Source organism: Copadichromis virginalis, linkage group LG15, assembly GCF_057382275.1.
Source record: "Copadichromis virginalis isolate Kocher_CV1m ecotype Utaka linkage group LG15, C_Virginalis_male_GT1.1, whole genome shotgun sequence".
NCBI classification, from domain to species: domain Eukaryota; kingdom Metazoa; phylum Chordata; class Actinopteri; order Cichliformes; family Cichlidae; genus Copadichromis; species Copadichromis virginalis.
Genome location: NC_140632.1, coordinates 5,506,247 through 5,529,568, shown reverse-complemented (window position 1 = coordinate 5,529,568; position 23,322 = coordinate 5,506,247). Strand labels below are relative to the sequence as shown.

Below are 23,322 nucleotides of genomic sequence, written 5' to 3'. Positions count from 1 at the left end.
GTGTATCGCACTTTCTAGGGATCAGTTACATAATCTAAATGTTTCCAGCTGGTAGCAGACGTTACTAGAAGCTGAATACTCATGTACCTCAGTGTAAACTGATGAAAGAGAGAAGCCAAATTTCTCGGTGTTCCACTATTCTGTTTGAGTAAGACAGTGAGTCAGTCCTTTTTTTAATGAAATGGAAGAATGAGAATAATAGCAATGTTTCTGGAACTTAGTGCCAGAAGGTAGTTTTTACATCCTGGGATGGTTCTTACTTTGGTGCTTTGATTACAGAAGTGACCATGAGTTTCAGTCTTGGTTTTCTGTTTCAGAACTTTCTGTCTTTGCCTTGACTATAGAAGATTTTATTGCACAGAGAGATTTTCCCCCTTTGTTTTTATTTACTAATAATATTTATTTTTGTTTACTCTGTTTATACTCAATTGAAAGCTTTTTCACCATAGGTTTTCTTATTATTACATAGAATTTTTATTTGTATTCATTCAAAATAAATATAATTTATTTATTGCTTTGGTGGTCCATAAAAGTTGTAAAAAAAACATTGATTTTAGCAATAAAAAATATTAAATAACAGCGAGTTATTTTAAGTCGATGTGTTTATTGTTTAAATTAATCGCGTTTTACACGCGCATACACTTCTGTTTTTCTGCTGGACTCTATAATTCACTGTACGCATGGCTGCGACCGCAACGGTTCAACGCATGCGCTCTCGCTGACATCCGGGGCCAGGACAAGGATGAACGGCGATTTCCAAGATGGCGGCGGAGGGAGGAGGGAAGGAGATGAACGAAATTAAAACTCAGTTCACCACACGAGAAGGTGTCTACAAACTCCTCACGCACTCTGAATACAGCCGCCCGAACAGGGTGCCTTTCAACTCGCAGGGCTCCAATCCCGTCAAGGTCTCCTTCGTCAATGTAAACGACCAGTCCGGCAACGGCGACAGGATCTGTTTCAATGTGGGCCGGGAACTCTACTTTTATATCTACAAAGGCGTGAGAAAGGTAAACAGTACTGAGCGAGGAGGCAAAGTAACCGCTGTTCGGGAGCAGTCCGTTAATTTGACATATTTAAATGCGTTGCAAACCAGCTGTCAGCTCTCTCGGCTTCTGTTATTTAAGTGCGCAGATTATCAAGAGAAGGCCATGTAGCAAACCGAGCTAAGTTAGAGACTGATTAGCATTCTTAGCTAACATCGCCACAGTTGTTTTTGTTGTTGTTGTTGCTTCGATTAGATTTGTGCGCCCTCCAAGGTTCACTAGTTAATTCGGCGAAAAGCTGTGACATGAAATTACCCAGTGAACTGTGCTATACGAGAAAAGGCTTCTCCTGTTCTGTCATGTCATGTGGTGTTTGTTTATCCTCGTTTCTTTACGTGGAAAGTGCACCTCTACACTGTCGGTGGCAATACAGACAGGAAACAACTTTGTTGTTCCTGTTAAAGAAGCCACTGACTGCATGTAAGCTTTAGACTTTGTAAGCTGTGGGCATGGAAGTGAACAGTGTTGTTTTTCATGGTGTAATGATGTGTGCACGCTACTGTCAGGACTGGGTTGTGATGCAATGTGATCCACTGTTTAGGTTGCGTGCAGTGGTGATGTCATTGCAGCAAGACACGTTTAAGCAGAGATGGTGACTGTGACAGCGGTGATCATGCTGGTCATGTGCTTGACCCGTAAGCTGGGTGTAGCGGCCAAGCATCCTAATAAGGACTCACACTTGTGTTCGTGTTTTGGTTTTCCACGAAAACTCTAACATTGCATATTGACGTTAATGTTAGAGCTGTTCTTCTGTCGTCTTTAACAAAAGTAAAGTGCAAAGAGGAACACTTATTTTGGATAATTCTAAGTTAATATGGTGTACTACCCTGCAAAGGGCAACCTTTAGGTTTGAAAAGTTATGAAGTCTGTTATTTGACAGCAAGTTAAGCTACAGAATTGTGTGGTTCGATTTTACATTTTTTGAACCCTGAGGCTAGTGTTTGACGTTTCCTTATGATTAAAAAAATCTTCAAATTGACTGAGCAACTGTAAAACTGCAATGTCAAAACATTTAACAACACTGCTGTCTATGGAAAAGAGATCCTAGAGAAAATTTTCGAATAGTGATAAAAATGCTGATACTTTTGCTACTTAATCAAAACTGCAGGGAGTAAATATTAGCCATTATAACTGTTTGCCAGTAAACAGCAATGTTAACCTGTTGATACAACAAAATTGAACCAGAGTAAATGCTGCATTAGCTTTAGGGACAGCATTTGTATTCAGGTTCATTTTCCTGATGTAGGGACGTCTCGGGTGGTTTTTAACATCAGCAATTCTCAAAACTTCCTCATCAAGTTTTGGAATCCCAGAGCACGGACTGAACTAGTGCAGCCACACACACACACACACACACACACACACACACACACACACACACACACACACACACACACACACACAAAACCCCGTTCAGCTATCTTAGTGAGGACCTTCATTGACATAATGGTTTCCCTAGCCCTTTATCCTAACCCCAACCATTAAAAATGATGCCTAACTCTAACCCTTACCCTAAACCTAACCATAGCCTAATTGTAACCCTGACACTAAAACCACATTTTGAGCCTCAAAAAGGCCTTCAAACTTGTGAGGACCAGTGTGTGTGTCCTTACAAGTGACTGTTGGTTCTCACAAGTATAGTAGAATGCAGATTTCGGTCCTCACAAAGATAGCTAACATAGATGGATAACACACACATTACAAGGTGAAGGCCTGACTATCTCAATTATTTTGGGGTTAAATGTCTTGTTCAAAGACCCAGTGATGTGCATGAAGAAGGAGCTAATGGTCAAACCACTAATCTTACAATCAATGGGATTGCCACTTAACATCTCAAAGTTTTTCAGCCATATACAGGACAGTGGGTAAAAGAAATTGAAGCACAGCAACACATTTTGCACAGTTTCAGATTAGTGACAGATAGATCAAAATCACCATTTTGTCTGTTGACAAAAGTGAGTAAAACATTTGTCACCTGAAACCCTAACCAGGGTATGTCAGGATGACAAGTCACAGTGAGTTGTTGTACATAAAGTTTATTGTTCAAGGATTAGACAGATCCACTGCAAACAGTTGGGATCAAGCAAGTTTTGTTTGAGGTATTTATTTCTCTTTAAACTTAATATTAGCAGCTGAACATCCCTGGTAATATGTCTTCTGTGTCTAACCCAGGTGGAATATGAAGCATCCTTGTATAAATGATTTATGACAGTCTAGCCACAGCATCATCGTAGCACTTGTATTGTCAGGCAGCCATAGATGCTTATTTTATCTCATTTTATTTTGAGCTGCCTTTTTGACAACACTGATACCTTTAGAAGCATTGCAACTCCTAACCTTTCTCTCTGACTTGTTTTATGCCCCAAAATAGACCTGAAGAAAGCGATAGACATGAAGCTATCACAAATGTTAGATTTGCATTAGTCAGGCTTTGTTGCTCTTTCTTTCTATTTCGGAATAATGACTTTCTACATGTAACAACATATCACAGTTTCTTTAATTTATTTTTAGTCATGTCAATGTGTTTGTAATTGCAGGCTGCTGATCTTAGTAAGCCCATAGACAAGAGGATATACAAAGGAACGCAGCCTACGTGCCATGACTTCAACCCCCTCACAGCTACAGCAGAGAGTGTCTCTCTGCTGGTGGGCTTCTCAGCTGGCCAGGTGCAGCTCATAGACCCAATAAAGAAGGAAACCAGCAAACTCTTCAATGAGGAGGTGGGTAGCAGTTATCATTGTTTTGAAGACAACTTGCCTCTCTTGAGCCTTGTACTATGAAGAAGGATTTGAGGCTTAGTAATGTAACTTCGGGTTTAACCCTGGATTTTCAGTGTTCCAAATGTGGTCCACTACTTACCAGGGTACATCGCCAACATAATTTGTACCGTAGACCTAATCTGCTCTACAGGTTATGTTTGACGTAAGAGATAAACAGGTATGTTCAGTTTTCTGGAATGAAGCATCACCATTCCTGGATGATCCTTGTGATCCAAGTGTGTAGATAGTTAAAGGTTGTTAAAAAAAAAAAAGAAAAAAGAAAATCTAAAATCTTTGTTTTTCTCTGGTGAGCATTAGTAATAAATATAAATTCTTCCTTTTGTCCAAGCTATCTGTAAGTCATTTTAAAACTTTTATTGTACTTTGAATAGACTAAACTTTATTAATATTGCTTTTTCAGTCTAGCTGGCCAAAGAAGATGAAGCTCACACATAATCAAGCAGCATCATGAATGCTTCGAAACAAAGGAACTTTATTTTTGGTTTATGAAGAGTTTCCCCTCTCATCGAAGAGGTTTCGTAAAATTCTAAAACAACTCATGGAGAATCTCAATGACTTAATCCCTAGTGGGGGTTGTCCTGAGGTCTTGTGAGCCATTGTTAATTATGTGAGTTGTCACATGAGCCAAGGTGTGAAACAAGGCTTTGGTCATTATTGTAATCAGGGCCAAGGTGGGAATCCTCTATGAGTCTTTGCCTCACTTTATCATAATATGAGGTATTTGGTGTTGTCCTGTCCTTTTCCTGTTGAGGTGGCTCTGTTATGTTGTGTAATGCATTTGTGGAGTGAGTGTTTGGTTCCTCCCATGTAAAAATCTGAACACTGCTTACTGAATTACACTGTGTTGTTTAGCTTATGTTAGAGTATTTTAGCCTTGGAATGTGCCAGTTTTTGTCTTGAGGGTTTTCCATGGTGAAACGTGTACTAGGATGTTAATGGTTGGAGAACATTTTTTGGAACTTATCTAAAAAAACTTGCCACATACTGGACAACAGTGTATTTCCCTTTGTTGTTCTCTATCCCTGGTGGATGTCTGAGGTTTGTTCTGGTGCATTTATTCTCATATTAATAAGGTGTCTCCAAAAGTTGATTCTGTTCATCTGGACGTAGCGTTTTCAGTGGGAGAAACGCTTCATCACTGATTAAAGTAGCTTCTTCAGTCTCAGCTGACTGCAGGTTTCCCCAATCTTATAAACAGTACATTTGCATAATGACTGAAACGACCTCCCAGCCCATTGTTCCTTCAGTGGGCTGGTTTCAGTCATTATGCAGGCTTCTGCTTTATAGGTTTTCTATTGTGACACAGGTGTCATCTGCCCATCTGATCTCTGAAGGCGATCAGACAGTGTTACTTTTCACTTCCTCTATGCAAAAATTGGTTACACTGGGGAAGCCATGGCGCATATTTAGTCTGTAGCAACCTTCATATTTGAATTATATGGTGGCTCATTTTCACAAACCACAAAAGATACCAGTTGCCTTCTTCTCAAGCAGTCCAGACTCCCATGACCTGGACATTCTCTGACTGAGATAACTACATAGACATATTTAGATGACTCTTTTTTTTTTTTTTTTTTATTGTACTTTTGTCTCAAACACACAAACTCTCTGGTGTAATAGCTTTAGCCCTGATGCGCATGTGTGTGCGAGTGTGTGTTCATGCACGTGTTAGTTTAATTTTTAAGCCTCTATTATGTCTTTAAAATCTATTTTTATAATACCATAGTGTATATCACTCTGCTTCCCTTAGTCTTACCCCATTTCTGATTGGTCATATTCTTTCATATGAACATCCTCATAGCTAGATCGAGAAACCTGACTTAGCATGTTGTTAATCACCTTTGTGTGACCCCTTAGCTTGACTGCTGATTTTGGGGTAAGTGGTGACAAATAGAAAAAAGGTGTCATGGATATGATGAACTTTCCTTGTACAGGCTCCCAATAATATGTTTATCAGAATCAGAATACTTTATTAATCCTTAAAGAAATTGTGTTTATGTTTGATCTAGTCCACTAGCTGACCTGTCTCCTTGTTTTTTGCTTTGTTTTTCCTTTTTTCTATTCTTCTCTTTCCAGAGACTTATCGACAAGTCGAGAGTAACATGTGTGCGATGGGTTCCTGGTTCAGAGAGCCTGTTTCTTGTGGCTCACTCCAGTGGCAGCATGTACTTGTACAATGTGGAAAACACCTGTGGCACCACAGCACCTCACTACCAGCTCCTTAAGCAGGGTGAAAATTATGCTGTGCATACCTGCAAGAGCAAATCGGCTCGTAACCCTTTACTGCGGTGGACAGTGGGCGAAGGGGCGCTCAATGAGTTTGCTTTCTCCCCAGATGGAAAGTTTCTAGCTTGTGCGAGCCAGGATGGCTTCCTGCGGGTTTTTGGCTTTGATGCCGCAGAGCTACACGGAACTATGAAGAGCTACTTCGGTGGCTTACTGTGCGTGTGCTGGAGCCCCGATGGACGGTATATTGTGGCAGGAGGGGAGGACGACCTGGTGACGGTTTGGTCATTTTTGGACTGTAGAGTCATTGCACGAGGGCATGGCCACAAGTCATGGGTGAGCGTGGTGGCGTTTGACCACTGTACCACCAGTGTTGAGGATGGCGACTTGCCTGCGGAGTTTAGTGGCAGCGACGAGGACTTTCACGAGCAGAATCACTTCAGTGCAGGCAGAGACAGAGCAAACAGTTCTCATTCTCGGCTTTCTAAGAGAAACTCTACGGACAGTAGACCGGTTAGTGTGACCTACAGATTTGGCTCAGTGGGACAGGACACCCAGCTGTGCCTGTGGGATCTCACAGAGGACATTCTCTTCCCTCACCTCCCTTTGTCCCGCACTCGAACACACACTAATGTTATGAGTGCCACAAGCCCTCCAGCAACAGGACAACCTCCTTCTACTCTGTCCACGACCACCAGTTCCGGTGGCACCAACAGTAAAGACAATTTGAGCAATAGTAGCACTAGCGGCAACCCAACTAACTCCCTCCCCGGCACCTTGCCTCGGTCCAATAGCTTGCCTCACTCCTCAAATCCAGCGGGGGGCAGCACCCCCAACAGTAACACAGGCAGCAGCAACAGCAGCAGCAGCACCACCGCCACAACCAAGGCCAACAGCATCATTGACAGCGCTTTCATCGCCACCAGCGTCAGCAAGTTTGCAACACTGTCGTTACACGACTCGCGGAAGGAGCGCCACGAGAAGGACCACAAGAGAAACCACAGCATGGGTCACATCAGCAGCAAGAGCAGCGACAAGCTAAACCAGCTCAGCTCGTCAAAGATGGCGAAAGCTGACGCTGCTAAGACTTTAGGCACTACTCTGTGCCCACGCATGGAGGAGGTGCCGCTCCTGGAACCGCTGGTGTGCAAAAAGATAGCTCACGAAAGACTCACTGTGTTAATCTTCCTGGAGGACTGTCTGGTAACAGCCTGTCAGGAGGGTTTCGTTTGCACCTGGGCTAGGCCTGGGAAAGTGGTGAGTGACGGGCCTCATGAGAATACTCTCTTGTGACACTTTAAAGTTATGTTTTGTTGTTGTTGTTGTTGTTGTTGTTTTGTTTTTGAGTAATTCTTGCATTCAGGAGCAGTTGGGTTTGGGTTTGTTTGGGTTTGAGTTCACACCTCATATATATCTATCTATCTATCGCTCTATATATATATATATATATATATATATATATATTATAAACCTGCATCATTTTTGATTATAAATAGGACAGTTTGTTTAAAAAAAAAAAGAGAGAGCAAACCTCACGGCCTCACTGTTCTACCTCTCGTGTTACATTTGAGTAAAAACCTTTATTATCAATGTGTGTTATCTGTCTCTCCACAGGGATTGCTATCATCTCAAAACAACCCAGCCAATTCCCCCAGTGGAACAGTAGTATAGTCGATGCTGGTGCTGCTAATAACAGCTCCACGCAACAGAGACGTGGGGACGACCACGACCGAGGCCCTGCAGCGCTTCTTCACACACAGTCACACATCACATGACCTCGAGTGTTTCCTTTCATTCTCATCACTACAAGCACCCAGATGCTCTCTTTGTGTTACTGTTCATGTTAAGAATTTTGGCCAAGGCCAGAGTTAGAAACTTGACCCCCTTTGTTTTGTGTGTGTGTGTGCGCGTGCGCCTGTGTGGGGGAGGTGGAGTGGGTTTAAAGGGTTCTATTGGAAGTTAGATGGCAAGTTTTAAATCATCCAGGAGGCTTATGGGAAGGTTTGACTGGCTTCATTATTGCATCTATGCTCATATCAGAACGTGTCTAGTCTAACAATAACAAACTAATCCCCCAATCTCTTGTGCCTGTAAATCTTCAAAGACTAGATACGGTGTAAGCATTTGTGATGATGCCTCAACCTGACCTTTTTGTGTGGGTTTAATTAAATCCCTTTTTAAAAAAAAAAAGAAAAAAAAAAAGAAAGAGATAAAATAAATGTAATATATTCACAGATAAAGGGAATAAGATGAGGAACTGTTTTGGAGCGACAGCAGCATATCCCCAAAGCGAAGTCTCTTATTTTTCACCTCCTGGGTGATTCCTTGTGCAGTCACGGTTGTCAAACACCTGCCCAAGAGAGACTGCCTTTTACTTCCTTTTGAAACGTTTTTAAGTCCGAGTTGTCAAACTCAGGAGTTTATTTGCACAGTTTTGTTTTTCTTTCATTCTTTTTCTTCCCTTGTATATTTTGAACTCATGAGGGTGGAACAAGTTTTTCAAAACGCTTTGAAAGCACTTGGGGAAACGGCTTGTTATCGTTCTGTCTCAACGCTGGATGCTGCAATCATAGTTTTTTATATAAAAAAAAATTGTTTGCACTTAATAGTTAGAGGAGTATGGCTTTACATTTTGGAGTGTGTAAGGACTCCTTGACAAGGTTGTTATATAAATAGAATTTAAAAAAACAAACTTTGTATCTATTGAGCATTTATTTTAATATTGTTTCGGATGAAATGGGCTCTGTAATATATGTAAATATTGTACATCAGTGATTTATGAGTGAAATGATCATATTACATTAATTGAAAATCCTCATTTCAGAAAATAGTGATATTTCTAATACAGAAAATCTATACCTAATATTAAAACAAATCTTGAATATGCAGGTGAAAATGTTTCTTTTCTGTTGTACATAGAGAAATTTCAGGTGTATTTTTATTAATGAAACGTTTGGTATAGGAAATGTCTATCCTTTTGTCTAACAGGTAGTGCTGAATGCTAGCTAGCCTGTCGCTGCAGATTCCTTTTACTACGTAGACAGGTAGGCGCAGAGGCAGTGGTCTATAATTCAGCCATCACTTCGAGCTCAGGTAAACCACAGGAAGACCAACGCTGGCATAGTTCTCCTCACCCATAGGCAGCAGTCCCATCCGTCATAATACTTGTGAAACTCACTTTAACAAATAAGACTGACAACCTTGTTCTGCACACAGGACTGAAATCTGTGACTTCTGTTATATTGCCAGTAACTGATGCTGAACTTGTGAACAAACTTGACACTGTGTTGAATTACTAGCTGACATGCGTCAGCACTGGTGGTGTTGGGGGGTTAGGTGCTTGAGGTGAGGGGTGCTTTTTCAGGCACCCACACAGAACTAAGGATTTTAACAGTGGGAGCCTTTTCCTCCATGTGACGCCTATTAAAACAGCTTTGACAGACTACCTGTTCTGTTTGTGTTCACTGTTTATTTACACATGAAACTACGCGTTCATGCAACACTTATTAGTTGGACATGCAACCTCCATGCTTTCTTCTGCCTGGTTAAGCGGTCAGGCTCAATACAATGTGAATTTCTTACATTGTTAACCTTTACTTTTATCGCATAGCGAAAGAAGTATTACATTTTTTCACTTCATAATGAAGGACTAGCACAACTAATAATTTCCCATGATGGCTTGGTTCCAGGGCAGGGTTCTAGGGCAAACTCATTTGACATTGTGAGCCACTTTGATCTAAAGCAACCTGGATGAGTAAAATTCCCTTTTCTTTCGATTTAATTGCAGAGATATCTTATAAGCTTTGCAATTGTAACAACATCTCAGTTTTTCAACACGACAAAGAAATCCTGCTGCGGTAAATGAATGAAATCTGGCTTAAATAGTGAGAAATAAATGTGTAAGATAGCAGGAAAACTTCTGGTTGCTCATCACACAGACTGTCCTGTCATTGCAAAACAAAGCTTTTGTTTATTCACTGCAAATGTCCCTTTTTGTGGACCAATTCTAAAAAACAAAACCAAATAAAGAGACATTTCTGAAATAATTTGTGAGAAAATAGGAAGATTTCTGTTATTTAAATGTTAATGAATTACTCTGGTGTAGCATGAACGAATGAACAGCCATGGGGGAGGTTTTTATTAGCAGAAGAATCTGTGAAACTTACGAAAACACAGTTAAAAGTCAAAAATTGATGCCCTCCTTCACATTTTCCAAAACCATCCAGTGGACCGAATTTACCGTGTGAATTCTGGCCCCCGGGCCTTAAGTTTGACACACCTTATATAGGAGATTTCTAAAATTTCCTTTTACTTCATTTTGAGAATTACCTCCCTGACCACTGAAGTATTAGTATTGCAGCTAACCAGCAGGTGGCAGTCTTGTTCAGGCAAATGAGAGCTTTTGGAATGTTTTTTCAATAACAATCACTTGATCAAACGGGGAAATTGCTGTCTATGTGATATGTAGCCTATATCCTGTTGTCTCTCCCTTGGTCTCCCATCACAAATGTATTGCTTCCACTTCATATATATTTTATATTCAAAGAGCAGAATAAAACTGCTTCTCCATAATTTATGAGCTACTTTTAGGAGAAACACAAGCACTCATAGCCATTAAACCGGCAGCCTGTGGCATCGCTGTTATGTGAGGGGAATAAAGGTGTGATCAGCAGGATAGACTGGCACAATCATCCCGTCAGGCTGTCACTAAAACAGCTCTGACTGCATTACTGATCTCTTCTGGGCTGGCAACATCAATCTTGAGCAAGTGTCAATCAGAATTAGTGAGATATTTACATTTAAAAAACAAAAACCCCACTGATTGTAATATATGTGCTATTATTGTGCTTTCTGTGCTGTTTACAAACCCTATCACCTTTGAATGGCAATCAAACTACAGTAGCGTCGAGCACAGGCTTGAAAAGAGCTGCATCTATCTTACACCTTCAGGGAAATGGGCCCTCTTTGATAGGTATTCAATAGCTTGAAAACGAATCCCACTGCACAATCCCTCTTTGACCATCTTTTCACACTGATGCAATTCCCTCGTCTGCATGTCTCCATATATTGACCCAGAGTTTTGTTTACCTTCAATGTGTGCAACGTCTATGAATGATTAATATTGCCTCTCGGGGGCTAGAAGCCCAGACTGAGCAACATTTCATGTGATGCAGAAACTTGACATCTTAAGATACTGTGAGAAGGGAGGGAGGGGGAAAAAATTAATTCATGCCTTTATGTCAGTGATAGATTTGAACGTACACGTCTAGTCAAGTTGGGGAAAGGATCACATTAATCTAGTTTCATTTTCAAGCTCTGCAGGGATGTTTATTTAACCCGCTGCTAAGACCTGTGGTTAGTTTAGACATTAAAGAATGAGTTATATTACAAAGTCGGGATAAGAGGGTGACAAATTAAATGCAACATGGAATACAAAGTTGCTTTATTAGGATGGCTGTATTGACAATTGGCCTGGATTCTAGAGTGGATAGGCAGTTTTTTCCTCTGCGCCTTTTCAACTGCAATTTAGATAACTGTGTATCGGGAATTTTTAGGAGGGGGGAGAGGTATGGATAATGGTCTTGGGCTGTACAGACCTTAAATCCAACACATAACAGTTTCTAACGCTCCAATGTCAGCTAACCATTAGTCACCACGTATCAAGAACAATGTGCCACTTCTTCTATTCTCAGTTCTATTCTAAGCCATGCTTCCCTTGTGGTACAGGCCCAATTTCTGAGTATGCACCATGGGAACAGCTGCACAATTTGCCAGTTGCATGACCTCAGAGAAGCAGCAGCAGTATGACTGCATGTCTTCACACTGCATTATGAATTGAAGTTTACTAATAAGAAATTAACAGGAACTGCTTACCCTGCAGAGATTGCATTGCTTTGTTTTTGTACCGAAGAGGAACATTTGAGAGGCTTTGTGTCAATCTAAATAGAAAAAAATCACACTAAGGAAACAACTTCCTCTACATACATTAAAGTATTTCATCTTTAATTCATGTGGTGCTTTATGCTGAGACTTGTGTTACTGAAAGGCCACCGGCAGAGTCTACCAGAGGAGGCCTTAAATGTGAACTGTTTGAAGAGTTCAGTCACTGATAACTTATTCCAGATTTTGAAAAGTATGCAGAACTGATTGTTGAACACTGCCAGGAGGATGGTTGAGGGATGGAGTGATGGAAAGGGAGTAGGGGATCAATGCAGCCAGAGAAGCCAGTGAGCTCGGGCGTCAGCGGAAACTATCAATACTGAGCTGTGGCCTAAGCACTTAAAATGTAAATGCATCTTCAATAGGAACAACAGAAAACAGAAAGTAGTGTCAGAGCCTTGGGAGCTCTCCAGGTGCATCGCGTTTATTTCTCTGTGAGAATCTCTGCAGATACAGTAGCACAACGTTATACTACATTGGGTAGGGGCAGTGATGCATTGCAACAAAACAATGGCCTGCAGTTTTATTTAGCTGCAGTGCATCACCATCACTTCTGTCAGATATAACACGATGAAAACTGTAGCTCTGCGCGCCCCCGTTACTGAAAGCACTGATGGAATTGAATTCCGAACTGCTGCAGTCACTTTAATATCGAGTCTTCTGGTGTTCTCTAATAACCCGTTGAAGCTAAATGGAAATTATTTAAATAGAATGAGGTGTCTCAACGGATCTACTTTGATCTCAGCAAATTTGTGAGATATAAATATCTTCAAACTAATTATGTGAGCACAGCGGGACCTCCGAGTCCATAGTTTTGCCAAACTCGTGACTGCACCAGTGAGCACTTGCCTGCTCTTCCCAATTTACCACCTACTGAGATACAGATGGGTGACAAATTACGGGAACACCTGAATGCGTAAGTGCTATAGTGAGGGGATGCTGTAGCTCAGTTATGCTGCAAGGGTCACTGGTCAACTTAAGAGGAAGAGATCCCTACTCATCAATAAAACGTTGTTCTGAGCAGTCACCTTTATTCCACAAACATTTCCACCCTGATGAGCAGAAATTGAGTGGTCAAAAGCACAGGATGTGAGAAGTTAGGGTTTCTTCAGAGTATTTAGGGCTTGACAAAAAATTTTTGACCGGAGAGATAACGGTGGGCAGTCACCAGGCTTCAACTCAAATTCCTAAGCCAGATTTCAGACATTTTTAAGCTACTGTTAATTTGGACCCAGTTCTGCCTTGGCACCTTTTGTAGGCCAGATTTTCATAGGTTTGAACTTATCATTTCTTAGTGTGTACTATAAGATGTTGGGATCATTTCCTTGTATGGAAAATTAGGGCGGATAGAATCCGTGGGCTGCCTTTCAGTCCAATCACTGGTATATTTCTTGTGATAGCTCCTTCCATACCCACTGACACCAGTTTTTGGCACTAGCAACAGACGTTTATGAGTTAGAAACTGGCCATTGGTCCGTGGAAAAGGAGCACAGGGTAGTGCTGGTCCTAGTTTCGCTTTGGTGCATTTTTTAAACGGACCGATAAGCTGCGTAGGAAAAATTTGTAGTTCTTTCTGTCATAAGAAACTCCCGGCAACCTTTAGGCAATGTTCTGACCTTTTTTCCAGTGTATGTGTGCAGACTGAACAATAGCAACAGGTCAGTGGAAACCAGTGGCTTAAGTTATGTTGACATTACCTTTAATTTGTTTCCCATCAGTATGTTTTTAGACTTTGAATATCAAATGATGCATATAATAATCTTAAAATCTTCTTATAGAAAACACAGCAATATATATTGTTTAGTATATCAATGATACAAAACATTGCAGACTTGTTAGGAATTACTTAAATAATTCAATGTAAAGACATATTTGTGTTAAAGAAGCCAAAAATCCAACATTCGTCTTTATTTGGAACAAGCCAATAAAACAGGCAATATTAAGAATAGTCCATAAAGATTTACTTTTTCTTTATATAGGATGCAAAAGAGACAATAATATATAATAGTAGCAATTAAGGTCACTGTAATCGAACATAGCTCTTGCAGAGTTCATGATCCCTGATGTCTCCCCAGCCCCCATTTTTCACATGTGGGGCCACTCCTCCTGCCCCGTTGGCTGGCAATCTCTTTGTGATCAGGAGGTTTTTTGGGAACAGCTGGTTCCCACTGCTCTGTAGGATGTTTTCTATCTTGGTTTTCTGGTTAATGGGCATGCAAGAAGCCTTCTTGTGGTGCATGCCGCAGTCTCCGGCATGGAAAATCCGTGGTGCCTCGCTCACCATGACCTTCCAGTAGGAGGGCAGGCATGACACAGTTAAGTGTTGTAAAGACCAATCCCAGTTGTAGTCATCATAAGTGCAAAAGGTGTCGGTGCATTGGATGAGTTTCTGGTACGTCTCTCTACTCAGAGCCATCCCCATGTTGTGCTCGGTGGACTTCCAGGCTTTCACCTCCACTTTATTTGCTTTGCTGGAGTAGCCGATGTGGCTGTAGCTCCCCAGTGAGAGGATATCGCAGTCTGTGCACTGCTCCCTTTTCAGAGCAGTCATTTGCTTTAAGAGATGGATAAAGTCCGGAGACAAGTAGTGGTCCTCTTCGATCAGGAGAACGAGACCCTTATGGTCTTTGAGAACTCGAACTCTGTCCCATACAAAGTGAAGCTTCCACCACCAGTGGTGCTTGGTCTGGGAAAACTTGGCCTCCCGGTAGTGTCCAAACGAGTCAGGGTACTCTGCGTTAATGCAACCCAGTTTTAAGGCGTCTTTTTTGGGGATGTCTCTGGGGCAGTCCCTGGGGTCATTTCCAGGGAACTCCTGTGGGTACAGCTGGATGCTGAAGGGGAAGAAAATCTGGAGGACTTGGCAGAAGTCAACAGAGGCAACCACTTTGTTAATCTCAGGGGACCAGTAGTCATGGCTGAATATCAGCAGTATGCTATCCACACCTCTGGCCTTTCGTAAACTGTCTACCAATAGCTTTAGATAGTCTGGTCGGTTATGGACCTGAACTACTACAACCAAATCGTCCTTCTTTCGAGTCGTCTTAAATTTCTCTTCATTTCTTATCGTCTGATCAAAGTTTAGCTGGAAGACAATGCCACGGTAGACTAAAGTGGTATTATCCACATCTGGCTTGGATATTTTGGGTTTGTCCTTTTCTTTTTCTTGGTGTGTGTCATTTGCTTGTATAACAGGTGCTGGGACAGGTGCCCGACTGACCGCTGGCGTTGCTTGTTCCTGGTTATGACTGTTGACGCTATTACTGCTGCTGCTGCTGATAATGTTGCTCCTCCGCACCGCCTCCACTTCCCTGGGTAACGATCCACTGTCGTTCTTCTTCTGCCTTCCACTGCTCCAGAAAGCCAGGCCACATATGACAACCACCAGAGTCAGTAACACCACCTTCCTCTTGTAGATTCGGAATCTCATGATAGAGGGTTATCCTCTTGTAAAGGGAGAGAAGTTGATAATTGGGACTCAAGATGCAGCTGTATGGGGGGCTTACGCTTTGCACTGAGAACAGGAGCGATTTAAAAAGAAAGTGCTATCAGGCTAAGTGTTGGCAAAATTAACTGTTGTTGTAAACATGGATCCCACTGGAATGTCACTGGTGCTGAATGAATATTCCATAAGGCATGGCGGTTTTTGAGAGGCAGCAGAGTGGCAGTGTGCGTGCACCACCTGAATGAAAAATAAACCAGAAAATAAAATTAAGTGCATTGTGACAGGTGGGGGTAAGGCAATGTTACGAAAATCTTGACAGAAATTTGTTTCCACAGTATATAAAGCACATTGCCATGCTGGAACATGGAAAAAGACATCAATTGATGTTTAAGCATATACTGTTGCAAATTACGCAAGACCAAACTCGGTGCAGTAATCATCACTCATTAGCTTTTGCCATCCCACACACATAAGGTAGGTCACTTGGTAACAACTGAACCACCTACACGACAAATGCGCAAAACTAATATGGTGATAACTGTAGGAAACAGCATCAATCTCCGTAAATGGCTAATAATCAGACCTGCAGTTTAAGTTACCATGTCAATCGGTTTGAACTTCTTCTATTCAAACATACAGTGCAGTACTATGAAAGTTTTAGGTACTTCATGCAGAACACTGACCAGTCTATCTGTTAAAGTGCTGCAGCTGAGTTTTGACGTGCACATAAAAGAAAAGCATTGTGCTGTATTGTTAGTGATACTTGAATGGCTTTACCTGGCTGTGAACCAAAAATATCTTGGTTTTTTTCTTGTTTTTCCAACTTTACTGCCAGAACCCACTAACTATGGAGTGATTTCACTCTCAGCTCTGACATCTGACTTCCAAACCAAATGTAAAGCAATACTCACAAAATAATGTTATCAGGGTAGGAGATGCCAGGAAAAAATTCCTGTTTAGGAACTATTCCCTAAGAGCGTCTCATTCTATAATCACAATGGACAAATTTAACATACACATCGCATAACAACCAAGCTGAATTTTTTTTCTTATAATTACAAGTAAAATGATCACTCAGGAGAAAGTTAAATGAAACAGAGTCTATCCTTCTTGAAAATGTTGTACTTGGTACAGAGACAGTTTTTTATCATATAGCTTTGAGATCAGTTTAGTTAGAATTAATCAGATTAGATTATTAGACAGGGGCTACAATCAAGGAAGACAAAATTCAAATGAAAAAGAAGCAGATTTTACAAAGTGCTTAAAACAAGCTACCTGCCAAGTGCCACCAAAAACTGTCAACATAACTGCTGCTGTTTTACAGGCAGAACATTGACCATATCAAATACAGATTTCTGTATATTTACTGTACTTTGCATTGAGCTAATACCTGAAAGCACCTCCAGTTTACTTATCTTCCCTTATCTGCAGAGTACAGTTAACATAATCCAATAAAATGCATTTAGTCTGATGACAATGTAAAAGTATATATTATGGTTTCACAGACATTCAATAAATGATAATCACCGAGCTTTATTAGAAATATACATGCAACTGGCTGCCAGCCAGCCCCTACAAAGAGTATCACAAACGCCACAATTGTGATTTCATCCAATCCTCACCCTTACCCCATACTTCATCTTCGCTTATATCGTTAATGTTGGTTAAAGCTCAATGCTTCTAATTTGCCCTCCATTTATTTTCCTCCTTAACTGCATTATCAATATTGATCGCTCATTTCTGCTGAGCAAACCTCCATACTTTATTCGTTATTAAATTAGTAGTCTCTCAGGCTGACTACCTGACCATTTATTCTGTTTTCTGGTTGCCTGAAAACTCTACTTAATGGTAGCATCCAGTCCAGACTGCAGTGTGTCACCGACACTGCCTGAGAAAGGTATCTGATACCTACTAGAGTCTGTGATAACAGAAGTAAACACATTCCCTGTAACTGCCCCACACAGACATATACATTAAAGTAAGCCCCAAACGCTATTAGTAAATGTGCACAGAAATGTATTAATATGTGATGTGTACTTTAAGGAAAGCAGCTAAATGCAGGAGTAAAACGATACAGCTCTCTAACCCACATTCTTCAAATTATTGTAATTTGCATGCCCACATTCGGCTTTTCCGTGCTAAATGCTTTCCACACGCCTCCTGCCAAATCAACTCAAATATTTGGTCTACAGCTTAAAGTATTTCCCATTTTAATCCACTTAATTTCTTTTATCGTGACCTAAACCGGTTTATACTAGCAGTACAAGCGCCTATCATGTAAATGTGCAGTTTCGTCTTGGAGCCTACAGCACAAACCCCATCAGTTTTTTTTTCTGTCCTAAATTGGCCGCCGTTGGACAACACCGAGCCAGCGGCGGCTTCAATCGATTTTTTTAAAACCACGAGATACAGTTTTTAGCATTTCGCCGACTGACACAAAACCCACAGAAAGCAGCCGAAAACAACGGCGGGCGCCTCGGCTTCGCTCTTTTATGACAGCCAGCATCACGGAAATGCTAATAGCAAGTTAGCAACGGCGTCAGCTAGCAACTTGCAAGTAACCCGCCCGGACCGAACCACCGTCAACACCGTGTCGAACCACAACAACCACGCTCACAGTAGTTTACCTAAAACCGCAGAATCCGTGCGGAGCTTTCACTGTGAAGAGTCAGTACGGTGGCTTCCCATTCTCCTCCATACCGTTCTGCAAAATGCACGGCAAACGCAACTGTCGACTAGCTGTGTGAAAACACTGCCTGTCGCTGTCCCACAATGCAACGGGCCAGCGGGGGGCACCAGAGATACCCGAAATATCTTGAATCCCCGCTGCTGCTCCTGCTGCTGCAGATACTCTGCTCTCTAAACTGACCTGATGAGGTTTGAGTGGCTAGGAAAAGTTATTGGGCCTGTTTGAAATGTGATTGACCCCCCAAAAGTAATTTCCCATGTTTTTATGTGTGATTTGCTTTTTTTGATGTCTAAAATCTGTGCTTGTTGGGGGTAAATAGTCTGTGGTAAACAAGATTTACGAAGGGGTTATATATAAAATAAAGAAATTACTTGTTTTTTGTTTCTTTGTTTATTACCTTGCATTATTATACCTACATTATATTCAGTCATTTTTGACTTTATAGACTTTATAAAAAATTTTAATGTCAGTGTCATTTTTAACCTGGATGAATAAAGGCTATATCAAAGTTGTTGTTGTTTTTTTAAGTCGCAGACTAGAATGATCTTTCTAGCTCTAAATGACTTGATGTCATTTACAATTAAGTTCAGTTGAATTCAATTCAGTGTGTTTAGTACCAAGTCTTAACAATAGTGTCCTCAGGGCACTTTATATTGTAAAGTCCCTACAATAATAGAGCGAGAATTCCAGCAGTCAGATGATGAGCAAGCACTTGGCAACAGTGGAAAGGAAAAACTCCCTTTTAGCAGGAAGAAACCTCTGGTAGGACCAGGGAGAGGCTGCCATCTGACACAACCTCCTGGGGTTGAGGGGAGGGAGACCAAAAGGTGCACTGTGAAAGAGGGTCCAAGTTTAATAATCACTACTAATAATAGCTATGTTTGACGGATTGCAGGCCAACAACTCATTGACATTTTAAATGCTGGCAATTATTTGTTGGCAAATACCAGAAATCACTTTTTGGCACAACACTGGGATTTCTTGATTATTTATACAATGTGTTGCAAATCTACACAGACTGCCTTAATTGCTACTTTTTTGTTTTTGTTTTTTTCTTCTTCACTGATCACTCACAGTGCAGACCCAAAAAAGGGAAGTGTTGAATTTTGTTAACTCGTGGAACCTATTTCAGCAATACCAACCTCCATTAGATGCTACATGTAGCTCCATGTAGGATGTGTACAACATAGAAGAGGAATTTTGGATCAATCCTCCCTAGAAACTGTTCCCACAATTGATCTTGATTGAACATCCCTCTTCGAGTCATCCCACAGCATCTCAATTGGTTTAAGGTGAACATATTTATTTTATTTATTTTATTTAGGACAGTGCATGTTAATGAACATAAATGTAAAAAAAAAAATTACATGAATGTAAACATACCAGATTATAGCCAAGGGCTAATTTCCATCTGTTGTCCTTAAGCATAAAAAATAGACATAATAATTCATAAAAATTCATCATTCATTCATAATAAAAACTCCATCACCAAACTTACACATACACACCATTCTGTTCCCAAATAAAACATTAAAACTATACAACTCATACATGATCACACACTTGATTTGTCCATAACCAGTTTTTAACCTTTGCCTTAAACAAATTGAGTGTAGAGCATTTTCTAATGGGTTGAGGAAGACTGTTCCACAGATGGCCTCCCTTGACAGACATATCCTGACTTTGCCATTCAAAAAACAGTTTCTTATTTCCCAGCTATTCTGCTGAAGAATTACCTGTGCACTTTGGGCCTTTGTGTAGCTATTGTCCCATCACCTAACCTCTCCCAAGATAGGTCATGGACAGCTGCCATAATAATCTCTTGGTAAATTTTCCTGACAGATTTATGCATTGTTCCCTCAGTGAGGACATGGGGTTTTGGTACTAAGATGCAGTGCATTTTCCTTATAAACCTGCTTGTTTCCTTCTTCTTCAGTAGTTCAGTGTTTGTCTCCTTTATTGAGAATAAAAGATGATGCCAAAGATGTTATGAAACAGCAGGGGATCTTCTGCAAATTTGAAACATACTATTAAAAATACAAAAAAAAAAAAAAAGATTCTTTGCCATGATAAAAATGACACAATAATTCTGAGTAAAATGCAACTGAAATATATAAAATCAAAGGCTGAATTATTCAAAGAACGAATCATGCAAAAATGCAAGGTGCAAGCTCAATGTACCAATCAATATTTTTAATTTAAAGCTGACGTTGTACCTATGTCACGAAATTACTTGGAAGATTTACATATAATGAAATTATTTAAAGTTTGTATTTGCTGTATATTTCTTTCTTTCTTTCTTTCTTTCTTTCTTTCTTTCTTTTATTTTTTAGAATATACAATAACTATGTATCTGTTTGTGAATAGCTTTTTAAGAAACTGGAGCTAAATACATTATTTGTTTAGTCTGATTGCGTTTGGTTATAATCTTAAATGAAGATTAGACCGCATTTTGTGGGTAATCAATGAACAATTTCAGGCATTTGTGGTTTGCATGATTTTTTATTGCAGTACATTTGTACATGTCACGAGTTAATTTGAAGGATTATGTGTGCAACCAGATGCTCACGCTAAACAGAAAGAGCCAGCACTTTGCTGTTTTAAGTGCTTATGGTCAACAGACAATTGTTTCCGAGATGAAGACTGAATAGTTTAATATAACATGGTTTTATTTAAATGCAGGGCTTAGAGCTGTAAGAGGGTTAAATGATGTCACGGTTACCCATTGGGCTGTGGGATTTATTAATTCAAATTGATTAGTTTTGGCGATGTACAAAAAAATTAGTATTTTAAATTTAGTTAGGCGCTAGGAGGCGGTACACAACAACCCGACGCCGGAAATAGAGCACCAGAAAGCCTATTTGCGCACGCGCGCCCGTTCTTCTTCCTTTCCGACACTCGAGCGAAAAGAGACAAGATGGGCCATCAGCAGCTCTACTGGAGTCACCCCAGAAAATTCGGACAGGGATCCCGCTCCTGGTCAGTGTCTACTTTGTTGCGTTGTTTATCGGTTAACGTGATCAAGTTGAGGTGATATAAGGTGTTTCTGGCCTCCCCATCTTTAAAAAAAAACGCTACCAAACGTGCACCGCATGTGCCCTGAACCTGAGCTAATATGGCGGAGGCAAATACTCTCTCCTTCCCTATTAGCATCAGCCTTGTGTGTCTTTTGACCGGATTTGGTTTTATAACGGCTAGAGTTACCGAAAGCCCTTAATGCATATGAGTTAGGCGTGTAATTTCTTCCGTCGCTTGATCGGAAGAAATTTAACAAATGTTTAACGTTATTGAGAATAGCATTATTACAGGACTGTTAAAAGTTAGCCCCGGTGTTCAGAAGAGCACACCAAATGCACACCGGCTCATAGTTTACGACAATCGGCGCCAGGGTTTTGTATAACTGGTACATAAAAGCGTATATATACGTTGACTGATCCTACTCTGTTGTTGTTGCAGCCGAGTGTGCTCTAACAGACATGGCTTGATCCGTAAATACGGGATCAACATGTGCCGCCAGTGCTTCAGGCAGTACGCTAAAGACATCGGCTTCGTTAAGGTAAGTTGTATTTTTCTGTTGCCTCTCAAATTGATCATAACTTTACATCACAGAACATCAACTGAATTTCCCACTGTATAAAGTTTCATTAGGACTGGCTTTACTGATTTGAGGATGAAGCCCATGAATTAAATGTTTTAATTTTGCATGAGTTTCATGCTGTTTTGCTTTTTGCTCCTCACAAGCATGCTATATGCCCGTCTCTTTACAATAACTAACACCTGTTTTGTGTTCTTACAGCTGGACTAAGATGTCTTGTGCTGACGTCCTCGGATGGGTCAAGTTGTCAGAAGTCTGGCCATGATGGGATAATTAATCATTGCAAATAAATTTTGTCCAATTGATTGATTTTTGCGTGGTTATTAATTGGCATGAATTTGATATTTTTTTTCCACAATGGATAAAAAGGACTTTTAGATGAGCGATCAAACACTATTAATGACCTTTGGTTTTGCTCAGCAGCAAAGTCATGTTGGTCAGGCAGTTAGAGGTTTCCATTTTAAATAAAATAACTTAGTTGGTCACCTACTTTGAGTTGCTGTTCATTAAGAGTTAAGCAAACAGGTTTTATATAGCAAGAGGTTTTAAATATGAGTAAAACTGAAACTTGATCGATATTAACTGGGGTTATGGCTACTCAGCAGCATTTAGTGACTTCATGTCATTAGATTATAATTGTGTAGTAAACCATGAACATTGAGTTGCAAGCCTTATAGCTTTTTTTTTCATTTAGGTGAAATGTAGACATCCTTGTAATAGGTAGATAACTGCAGAGAAATGGTTTGTATCCATGGAAACTGGTGCGTGGGGAAAGACTGATGGGAAGAAAACACAATAGGAATGGAATAGCCTTGATAATGGGGTGGGGAAGCTTTTAGACAGGTCGGCTGTGCCTGTCGTTTGAAAACAAACCAGGAGCATGGAAGTAAAATATTTCAGGTGGAAACTCAATTTTAAGGTTGCTTTGTGGTTGAGTGGTCACATTTCTTTGTTAATAACCTTTAATGGGACATCCGCTGAGCTATTTTGCAAGAAGTCAAGTAGTGCAATTAATCCTCACAGTTGTGCATCATGGCAGCGGCGTAAAGTGCAGCTGATTAATTTTTAATTCAGCGTGCCTTCACGTAAAACAACATACCCCCAGCTCTCATCCAAGGACTGCTAACATGCTGAGATAATAGTCTTGCTCAAAGTTAATGAAATTTGATAAGTCCCCTGTAGTGTGCCTAATTGCTTAGCGCCTCGTGACTGAAGCTACCAAAGTGAAGCTATTTGTTTAAGGCTGTTCCCAGGTAGATGGGATTCTGTGCAATCTGATATTGAGTTGTTTTTCTGTTTCTTGTTTTTTTTTTTTTTTTTTTTTTTTTTTTTGCCAGGATTTACTATAAAATATTTGTCATTATTGTTCTCACCTTTAAAAAAAATAGTGTGAAGTGTTAGGCACTAGATGGCAGCAGCACATCATGCTCAGTGCCGTTGATGATGCCACTGACTGCTGGTAATGCTATTTATGCTGCTGCCCCCCCCCCCCTCAAAAAAAAAAAAAAATCTTTCATTCATCATAATTATATACATTTTGCCATCAGGTACTAGAGAAGCTTCATGGGGTCTAAAGTGGGCAGTTAAAAGATGTTTGTGGC

At 40.5% G+C, this 23,322-nt stretch overlaps 3 protein-coding genes across 3 annotated transcripts; 2 read left to right on the top strand and 1 right to left on the bottom strand.

The window, feature by feature from the left end:
- The first annotated feature begins 710 nt into the window (after positions 1 to 710).
- Positions 711 to 9,495, top strand: wdr20b (WD repeat domain 20b). The gene is made up of 4 exons (XM_085431488.1): positions 711 to 1,010; positions 3,584 to 3,766; positions 5,903 to 7,309; positions 7,667 to 9,495. Exons 1-4 carry the CDS (start codon positions 762 to 764, stop codon positions 7,721 to 7,723), a joined length of 1,896 nt encoding a protein of 631 aa, XP_085287614.1. The 5' UTR covers positions 711 to 761; the 3' UTR covers positions 7,724 to 9,495.
- A 4,390-nt stretch (positions 9,496 to 13,885) lies between these two features.
- Positions 13,886 to 18,232, bottom strand: mgat2 (alpha-1,6-mannosyl-glycoprotein 2-beta-N-acetylglucosaminyltransferase). Its single transcript, XM_085431487.1, has 2 exons — positions 18,065 to 18,232; positions 13,886 to 15,674 (listed from the first exon to the last, which is right to left on the bottom strand). The coding sequence occupies exon 2, from the start codon at positions 15,420 to 15,422 to the stop codon at positions 14,013 to 14,015; it is 1,410 nt and encodes a 469-aa protein (XP_085287613.1). The 5' UTR covers positions 15,423 to 15,674; positions 18,065 to 18,232; the 3' UTR covers positions 13,886 to 14,012.
- Positions 18,233 to 20,992: 2,760 nt separating this feature from the next.
- Positions 20,993 to 22,026, top strand: rps29 (ribosomal protein S29). Its single transcript, XM_085433490.1, has 3 exons — positions 20,993 to 21,105; positions 21,583 to 21,682; positions 21,923 to 22,026. Exons 1-3 carry the CDS (start codon positions 21,044 to 21,046, stop codon positions 21,929 to 21,931), a joined length of 171 nt encoding a protein of 56 aa, XP_085289616.1. The 5' UTR covers positions 20,993 to 21,043; the 3' UTR covers positions 21,932 to 22,026.
- Positions 22,027 to 23,322: the final 1,296 nt, after the last annotated feature.

Bases quoted from the DNA above. Each gene is read 5' to 3' on its own strand.
- mgat2 (XM_085431487.1), bottom strand. From the start codon at position 15,422: ATGAGATTCCGAATCTACAAGAGGAAGGTGGTGTTACTGACTCTGGTG.
- rps29 (XM_085433490.1), top strand. From the start codon at position 21,044: ATGGGCCATCAGCAGCTCTACTGGAGTCACCCCAGAAAATTCGGACAG. The intron at 21,106-21,582 runs GTCAGTGTCTAC...TTGTTGTTGCAG, and splicing joins GGACAGGGATCCCGCTCCTG to CCGAGTGTGCTCTAACAGAC.
- wdr20b (XM_085431488.1), top strand. From the start codon at position 762: ATGGCGGCGGAGGGAGGAGGGAAGGAGATGAACGAAATTAAAACTCAG. The intron at 1,011-3,583 runs GTAAACAGTACT...TTGTAATTGCAG, and splicing joins TCTACAAAGGCGTGAGAAAG to GCTGCTGATCTTAGTAAGCC. The intron at 7,310-7,666 runs GTGAGTGACGGG...GTCTCTCCACAG, and splicing joins GGGCTAGGCCTGGGAAAGTG to GGATTGCTATCATCTCAAAA.